The 9,953-nt window shown below is 26.4% G+C and overlaps 2 protein-coding genes across 2 annotated transcripts; one reads left to right on the top strand and one right to left on the bottom strand.

The window, feature by feature from the left end:
- Positions 1-1,283: 1,283 nt before the first annotated feature.
- On the bottom strand, positions 1,284-5,423 carry LOC118645183 (variant-silencing SET domain-containing protein-like). Its single transcript, XM_036285796.1, has 4 exons — positions 4,652-5,423; positions 4,355-4,504; positions 3,127-3,438; positions 1,284-2,972 (listed from the first exon to the last, which is right to left on the bottom strand). Exons 2-4 carry the CDS (start codon positions 4,472-4,474, stop codon positions 1,752-1,754), a joined length of 1,653 nt encoding a protein of 550 aa, XP_036141689.1. The 5' UTR covers positions 4,475-4,504; positions 4,652-5,423; the 3' UTR covers positions 1,284-1,751.
- Positions 5,412-9,673, top strand: LOC118645184. Its single transcript, XM_036285797.1, has 9 exons — positions 5,412-5,525; positions 5,899-6,099; positions 6,764-6,897; positions 6,990-7,073; positions 7,164-7,308; positions 7,545-7,630; positions 7,988-8,056; positions 8,133-8,361; positions 9,366-9,673. Exons 2-9 carry the CDS (start codon positions 6,036-6,038, stop codon positions 9,488-9,490), a joined length of 936 nt encoding a protein of 311 aa, XP_036141690.1. The 5' UTR covers positions 5,412-5,525; positions 5,899-6,035; the 3' UTR covers positions 9,491-9,673.
- Positions 9,674-9,953: the final 280 nt, after the last annotated feature.

The raw sequence follows: 9,953 nt of genomic DNA, 5'->3' as shown, positions 1-9,953 counted from the left end.
ATAGTAATAGTAATTTTAGTAGTAATTTTCAGTGTAGTGATAGTTAGTAGTGTAGTGGTAGTTTTTGTTCTTTTATGGACTAGTTCCTGAGCTGAGGCATGGGGCTGCTTTTCCGGTAAGTGATCCCGTACGAAAAAAAATTATAAGAGAATTATTTTAAAAATATTGAAAAACTTCTGAGAATAATATAGGAAAACTATTGAAATACTATTGAAAAATATTGGAATACTACTGTGTTCTTATTACAATACTATTAGAAAACTACTGAGAGCCTATACGTTAAGTATAGTATTATTCCTAATAGTATTTTCGTCGACAACTACTGAATTCTGATACCAAAACTATTTGTGAAATATTCGAACAAAATTTGTTTTTACATTTCAGTGATAAAGAACGAAACTTCTAACAAATTTGTGATGCATAAAAAACATCTTTCGAGTAAATTTTTCCCTAAATTTTCTTGAGCTCTTATTTTTATTTCAACTTTTCCTTTTCCATAAAAAAACTTTTTTTTTTAATATAAATTTTAACTGTAAATACATAAGAAATAATCTATAAAAAAAATGTGGATTTATAATTAAAATGTCTAAAAACTTTAAATTTTTGTAATATTTTTTTATTTTAAATACAATATATAACTTTTTAGTCATATTTTTTGCAAGAAACATATACATGTGTACATATAAAAGAACAAAATTTTAACTCATAAAGAATTACATTATGATAAATTTAATAAACAGTAAATTATTTAATCAATTTCTACTGTATTTACCAAAGGCACGATATATAACTTATCTTCTTTATAAAGGACATTACAACATTTTTTATCAAAATTTGATGGAAAACAAGAAATATCATTGTTTGTTTCACGTGCTATAAATGAAAACATTTTTCACGTGCTATAAATGACAACATTTTTGTTGATATACATTTGTGTTTATAAAGTTCTTCGTCCATTATTTGTAATTTTTTACCAAGGACAACGTAGTATATTTCTTGTAGTTCTGATGTATTAATTAAGATTAGATCTGAAATTACTATTAATTCTTTATTATTTAATAGAACTGTACTATTATTTCTTTTAATAAGACGAGAATTTTGTAACTATGATAAAGAGTATTTTTATAAGAAAATCTTTGAAATGATTTTACTTCTTGTGTAATTGTTTGCTGTAATAATTCCTCAATCAACAGTTTTTGAGACAATGACAAAGTTATATTTACAGGTTTCCCAAATATTCTCAAATCATCTCCATATTTTATACATTTTAAAATTTTAGTTTCTTTCATTATATATTGAAACACTTTCTTTCCTTGTCTACTACAATTAGACCTACTAAAGATATCTGAATTTTGTTTAATATATCTTATTCTGGAATAAATTGTACAAATTTGTAGTGGTATACATTGACTTCCATGAAACATCTTTGCTATTATACCATTAAAGTGTTCAAACGGAAATGCTGACCATGCCCATACGGCACCGTATTTTTTCACATAATCTGGCAAATGAAGCATCATATGTAAGTTATATTTCATATATTCTTTTCCATAGAGTAACTCGACATTTAAAACAAATTCATAAAGTGCTATTTTCGCTTTATCAAACTCGTTATCTGTAAATTTTGTTTTGGAAAAAATATAAATGCTATATACAAATAGTAACCAATGTTTAATATATTTTCGTGGCATTATATCATTCAAGCAAATAAGCGAATAATACAATAAGAAAGATTTCCATTCGTTTGCTTTCTATTTTGTATTTTTCACAGATTGTGGCGTTCTTGTAATTTCACAAGGAGGTCGTATAGCTAGTAATTTATTATTGAATTCAGTAACTTTTAAGCCTAAGTACCAATCTTTATTATTATTAACTGAGTCAAACCACAATGTTTGACTTCCAAATAATTTTGTCACGCCTAATAAAACTGAATGCATATATTCTGGTGGAAAAGAATGAATAATATGACATGTACTTAAAAGCATTACTACTGAAGGACCTTTAACACCTTTTACTGGTCTTCCTTCATTATTAGCTCTTTCAATATGTTTATAATGTTGCTTTATGTTTCGTAACATGCTTTTATTACCAGAATATATACGTGTTTGACCTCTTCCAATTAAAGTTTGTTCTCCTTTATGGAAACAATATGAACATCCATATGCACCATTAAATTGCTTCATGTTTTGAATAAGTGGTCTAGCTATTGTATCTACAGCTACAAGAAGTGTATAAACTTTTACGAGTATGGGTTCCTTGTGTTTATATGGAACACACCAGAATCCATTTGTTTCTAATTCTAAAAGTTCGTCTATGAATGGACGAAGAAACAAATCCATTGGTGGTTTATGGTTATAAAACCATAATCCACAAAGCAAAATGTTATCTCTTCTAACTCGATATGGTAATTCATTTATACATACTTGAATCGGCCATATAGTGTATGTGGACGAATTAAATATTTCTACACCATCTGTGTTCCACTGAATAGTAATATCGTTATCACATATAACTTTTTGTTCTTTTAACTTACGATAAAGTTTTCCATCTACAATATCACTTTCAATGAGACTATTTTTTCTAAATTGTGTAAATAATTTAGTTTTTAATAACTCGATCAACTGCGACTTCAATGAAAAATGATAAAAATAGTTAAAATTTCTTTGTAATTGGTTTTGTTCATAACGTTTTCGACAGTTATTACATTCAGTAATAGTATCACAATGAAATGTCAATATAATAAAGCACGTTGGACAAAAATAATATTTACAGAAAACTACCTTTGGAAAAAATTGTAGAAAATGATACTTTGAGGAATATACCCTATAAGGCAAATGAGAATCAATAATTTGAAGTAAAGCTTGTAATGCAGAATCAGTCAATTTGTTTTGAATTGCCATACTCATTATCATCAATTGACTTTCTTCTTTACTTAAATCACATCCTTCATATATAGACAATCGTGTAGGTTCCTGCAAGAAAATATGTATTTACGGAGTGTCTGCTAATATAATTATATTTTCGATCATACTTTACAGACAAAGAATATCGAATTTCTTTTTTCATTAAATGATAAATTATAATATTGCATATTTTTGTTAGAAATAAATAAAATTGTAAAGTTACTTGTGAGTATTCTTGATATTCATCATGGTTCTCACTTTCTTCACTATCAGAACTATTATCATCTTCATAAAGCTCTCCATTATCGTCAAAATAATACATTTCATTATTGTCATTTTTATTATCAAAACAATCATTATTTTCAGATTCATTTTCAGATTGATAATCTTGTTCATTTTCATCTTCTTTAGACTTATTATTTTCATTGTTAAGTCCAGAATAATGGTGATTCAGATTTTCTTTTTCGAAAGATTCTTGGAAAGAATGTTCTTGGATAATAACATCATTTTGTTCATGATCACATTCTTGATCCATCTACAAATGTATATATGTGTAATTAGTTGATGTTTACAGTTAATACAGTTGTAATTTGACATTACTAATTCAAATATATATAAGTATACAAAACTAAGGGCCACCACACAAGCTTTTCCATAAAGCGTTACGTTACGTTGAATACTCTATATAAACCTAAGCTCATATTGAAAATTTAACTTAAATCAACGTACAAAGAAAGAGTGAGTCCCAGATGCGCACAGATGGAAACGGAGACCACTAATCAAATTCTATAAATTTATCCTAATTCTAACTAACTCAGTTAGTTCTGATTGGTGTCCGTTTCGATCTATGCGTATCTGGGATGCTCTCCAAAGAAATCCTTAACGTATGTTCTTAAGTTAAGGATTTCTTTGTGTGTTAACTTGAGTTTATTTTTAATCCTGCATTAAGCACAATATTTTTTTATTCACAAATGGTCGCAATGTGCATATAATTTAAAATTTCTATTTGATTGATAAATCTTATATTAAACTTTAAAATAGTAAAAAACAATTGACGAATATTAGGATTAATAAAAAAATGTTTACTGTGTGAAAACGGTGATGCATTTAGCCTAAACGAGTATCCAATACAGATATTGCGCCAAATGCAGGGCTAAGTACAAGTCAAAGTTTAAGATCAGTATGTAAGATCACTTGATGTATCGCCTTACGGAAGAGCTTGTGCCATGGTCCTAACTTCATTGTTTCAATTATCACTTTCACTTACATTACACTAAAATGTGTAAAGATAGAATTTTGTAAATTATGTCATATGTATTTAACTAAAAATAATTATGTCTTAAAAAATATTAATAACATTAATAATTAAAATTATATATAAGGATCTATACATATTTAATACTGAAGTACAAAATATTAGGACAACCATATAACAATAATTATGAATTTACCTGTTTTCCTATTTTCCCTTTTTTTGCACTTAATAGACGAGAATATTTTGTTGTTACAGGAATTTCTTCAGAATCGTCTGTCAGATATTTTTTATAAGATCCTCTTTTTCTTTTCGACATTGTGTTGTTGATAAATTACAATATATAAATCTTTAGAAACACAAAATACAAAATTAATTTTACATAAAAAATATCTCGGCACGTGCAATTTCGAAATTTTGAATCGGGTATTTCGATCTTTATTGTCCTTTACTTCCTTATCTTTCGAGAGTAACGGCTCTTCAACTTGTTTTTTACCTCTGTTGTTTATTGTTTGTTTATTGGCGAAATTTGTCAGATTGATGTTTTAGAGTTTAGACTATTATTATCACTCGTCTGTATCTATCTCTATCTATCACTTATATTTGTGTAACACACTGAGGGATTCCAAAAAATATAATCGTCGTAAGTAACGTACGTAATGCTGTTTCTTAAGATTATGAGTAAGACGCAATCCTTCACTGACAACGCAACACTCAATCCTTCTTTATTAACAAGCCGATGTACTATTACGTTGTTTGTTGCCGCGCAGTTAAACGTTACCGTGTCGTGTGCATAGACGTCGGATACAGCAATAGACCAATCACACAGCGACCGAAATCCGAAGGACTAGAAGTGTAAGCTAGTGTAGAGAGTGCTAGGATGCGTTCCGTTTCACGCATGATGCAACATGCATATCATGTGTGAAACAGAACACACCCTCTACACTAGCTTACACTTCGGTCGCTGTGATTGGTCTATTGCCTGTATCCGACGTCTATGCACATGACACGGTAACGTTTAACTGCGCGGCAACAAACAACGTAATAGTACATCGGCTTGTTAATAAAGAAGGATTGAGTGTTGCATTGTCAGTGAAGGATTGCGTGTTACTCATAATCTTAAGAAACAGCATTACGTACGTTACTTACGACGATTATATTTTTTGGAATCCCTCAGTGTGTTACACAAATATAAGTGATAGATAGAGATAGATACAGACGAGTGATAATAATAGTCTAAACTCTAATAGTCTAAAACATCAATCTGACGAATTTTGCCAATAAACAAACAATAAACAACAGAGGTAAAAAACAAGTTGAAGAGCCGTTACTCTCGAAAGATAAGGAAGTAAAGGATAATAAAGATCGAAGTAAGTACCCGATTCAAAATTTCGAAATTGCACGTGCCGAGATATTTTTTATGTAAAATTAATCTTGCATTTTGTGTTTATAAAAATTGATATATTGTAATTTTTTAACGACACAATGTCAAAAAGGAAGAGAGGATTTTATTAAAAATATCTATATTATACCATATGTATATATATATATATATATATATATATATATATATATATATATATATGTATATATATACATATGTTTATTTTTTAATATACAGTTTACCACACATACACACGTAAAGTATATATGTATGTGCATGTTTACAGCATCTAAATAAGTATTTTCTATAGAGCAAAATGGATAATAATAAGTGTCTTTTACTGGAATTCGTTAATGAAGATAAAAAAATTGCTGTTGGTTATGAAGACTGGCTGCAAAATAAAATAAATGATGAAGAGGAATACTTAAATATAATTAAAAATAAAAACGAAATTGAAATAAAATGGCCTGATTGCGACATTGCACCAGCATCAATCATGAAAAAAAGAGTACGAACGTGTGACTGGAAAATAGTTGCGGCAAAGATACTTTCTTTTGGTGGTATGCATATGTACAAATATAAATATATTTATTTTTTACAGTATAAAATAATATACGACATGAACTTATTATTTCAATGAACACATCGATTTTTTTAATGTACTAATAAAGGAACCTCACAAACCCGAAAATTCAGATTTTAATGAAACTTGACGTAAATGAGAAATAGAGGGGGTAAATATATTAATTTAGAAATTTTCCGTTTGGGCTCAAAAACAGTTTGAAGGGATGAAACTACCGTTCATGGTTGAGATTTTTGGATATTTTTGATATATCTCGTAAACTAAACAAAATATCAAAAATGTTTTTATTATCTTTTAAATATCTATTTTATTTTTTTTTACCTTCAATTATTTCTTCCGCTTCTCTTTGCATGTTGTGAGAGCCTTTCTGCAATGCTGATTGGTTCTCTTATTATGCTAACTTTGTGAACTTGTGACTATCATTGCGGAGTTAGCAAATAATAATTTGTATAGATGGTTATCTATAGAATTATCATTGCAATTTATTTTTAAAAAGTAGAGAATAAAATGCTAAATAGTGCGCGCAAAGCATCTGTGGTGTCTAGTAAAAAATAAATATAATAAATATATATACTTTGATTTTGGTATGGATTACACATTTTATGGTACAATATTTTATTTTAAAAATATTTAATTTTAAGAATGGACTAAAATGTGCGAACAACGGGACAATCTAGAAACATATGGAGTTTTAGAACCAACTAAAGGACAAAGGAAATCAATGTGTAAAAAACAATGGAGTGACGATGAAAAAGAGAATAGTCAGAATAAAAAGGTTATTATATGATATACATTTACTGCACTTTATTAATTTTTTTAAATTATTTATATTATTTATTTATGCTCCATTTCTATTTTTTAAAGCAGAAATACAAAAAAAGTGGAATAAAACGTGGAATTACTGAAACCAAATCCTCAAAACTATGGACCGAAGTAAAGATAATGAAATATGTATGTATAGTAAGATATTTATACGTTTGCTAAAAATAATATAATATTTTGGCATATTTACATATTTTATCTTTTTTTTTAAATTTAAAGATAGATTGTGGACAATCTTCAGATGATGACAGCTCTTCAAAAATGTCGCAGCATTTAATACAAGAGAACGACACTTTAAAGAAAGAAAATGATGATTTAAAAAAGGAAAATATGGCATTGCGTATATCACTTTCTTGTATTGAAAGTACGTATTTTATTTGTATAAAATTGTATATTTTACATACTATATACTATATATATTTTTTAAATATATTTCAAATATATTTAATTATACTACATATAAATAGAAATATATTACATATCAACTATATATAAAAATTTAAGTATATATTATGTTAGGAGAAATCGTATTATACATTCACTACACATATTCACTCTTTAATTTGTTAATGTTCTAATTGTTTTATATGTAATTTTTAGATTTGCCGAGAATAAACAATTTGGTGGAGAACATACTTCTTAAAACAGAGAAACTTAACGACAAAGTTGATTTCACTGACTTCAAAGTAAATATTATTTTTTATTTATAGAAATATCAATTTATCTTATTTATTTTAAAATAATGTTAAACTTAAAAAATAACGAGTTTCTTATATTTTATTTAGATTCAAAATAAAATTAATTTCTTGTATAAAAAAATATTTTTTTAACTGTCTTAACTATTTAAAAATTATATTCATTTAACTGTTAAATATAGATTAATTATTTTATCATTGTAAATAATAAAATAATCTATTACTAGAGCTTTAACTTTTTTATTTATGTATAATATAATGTCATATTTTTACATTTATAGAGAATTTAATTTATATTTAAGATTAGATATTAAGATTTATATTTACGATTCTAAAATATATTTACAGAAAAGTAAAAATGAGATAAATACTACAAATAACATATTAAAAATGGAATCAAATAAAGAATCTAATAATGTAAGTATAATTTTCATATATTTATTTTACATTTTTTTGTGTACAAAAATAATTGATCTTTTTTTTTTATTCATAGGAAAAAATGATTGATCTTGGTGAAACAGGTGTCCTTGTAAGTGCTAGTCGTCTTCGAAATTGTAACAGAAATAGTATTTCGCAATACACATGCGATTTACTATCAGTAGTTTTTTCTAAAGAAGAACTGGCATCATGTAGTTTAACGGGAAAAATTGCTAATACTATGAAAGGAGCAAATATAACACCTAAAGAACGTTTAATTCCAAAACGTCTTGAGGCAATTGAAGGTAATTCTAACTTTTACAGCGTTTTTCAAGAATTAAGCTGGATAAATTTATTGTTAATAAAGAGACTGTAATACTAAATATTACTATTCTAATAAAATTTATAATTTAAATAGCATAAATTATATATGTAATTAAATTTAATATAACAAATTATATAAATATGTTGTTAGAGTTAGTATAATATTATTGATAAGATTAATTAACTTCAACATTGTAGGTTGTTCAAACACGAAGATCTCGTGGTTCAACAACCTATACTCTTTTGATTTTACTAATACTTTTTATTATATAATCACGCATCAGACATATTATGCAATTTAAAACATTCTGCATTAATCTATAGTATTTAAAATTCTGAAAATTTTGTCGCATATATTAATAATAGAATATGGCTGCTTTTCTTTTAGCGAACACAATCGACACATGCATCGTTCTATCTTTTTTTATGTTCAATGAGTAACAAAGATAAAACGATACTTGTGTCGATTGTGTTCCCTAAAAGGAAAGCAGCCTATAATAAGATACATTTATAAAAATGTAGACTAAATAATTGTCTGTACTTTTTGGAATTAGTTTGTGAATTTTTTCTCGTCCAATGGGAAAATTCTTTTTATCATTGAAGGTCCGTGTACATACATAGTATGGCGTCATTGATGCCTAGCCATACTATTTTCATTAGTTCAAAGCATATCTTTCTTTTTAATATGAAAGTATATTGAAAAAGAAACATACACTCTGCACTACTGTAGTAAATATGATTAAGTATTAATGACGCCGTAAGTATCAAATAAAGAATAAATTAAATTTACCTAAAAAATTATGGACGAATTTCATGCCTCGACTATATCTTATATATAAATAATTTATAAATTTAATATTATGTCTTGCGTTTTCTTACAACCAAGAAATATTATATATATATATTTATTTTACTATTGCGTTATTTTTGTTAACATATTTTTAAAATTTTCTTAAAAATTAATTTATTTTTTTAATTATTACAGCTCATGTGTTTTCAATATTTGAGTGTAATAAGGACACTCAAAAACTTTTTAAAGCAGCTGTCAGACAGAAATGTAACAATGCTGTACCTCGAGCAAAGAAAAACCAGACCAAAGAAAACAAATAATTTTCCTCGGTGCAATTACTACTTTTACGAAAATAGTGATATATATAAGTTACATATCGTGCCTTTGGTAAATACAGTGGAAATTGATTAAATAATTTATCGTTTATTAAATTTATCCTAATGTAATTCTTTATGAGTTAAAATTTTGTTCTTTTATATGTACACATGTATATGTTTCTTGCAAAAAATATGACTAAAAAGTTATATATTGTATTTAAAATAAAAAAATATTACAAAAATTTAAAGTTTTTAGACATTTTAATTATAAATCCACATTTTTTTTATAGATTATTTCTTATGTATTTACAGTTAAAATTTATATTTAAAAAAAAAGTTTTTTTATGGAAAAGGAAAAGTTGAAATAAAAATAAGAGCTCAAGAAAATTCAGGGAAAAATTTACTCGAAAGATGTTTTTTATGCATCACAAATTTGTTAGAAGTTTCGTTCTTTATCACTGAAATG

The sequence above is a fragment of the Monomorium pharaonis genome, chromosome 4 (genome assembly GCF_013373865.1).
Source record: "Monomorium pharaonis isolate MP-MQ-018 chromosome 4, ASM1337386v2, whole genome shotgun sequence".
Taxonomy (NCBI): domain Eukaryota; kingdom Metazoa; phylum Arthropoda; class Insecta; order Hymenoptera; family Formicidae; genus Monomorium; species Monomorium pharaonis.
The sequence above is the reverse complement of the archived record's forward strand: the minus strand, read 5'-3'. Positions and strand labels throughout refer to the sequence as shown.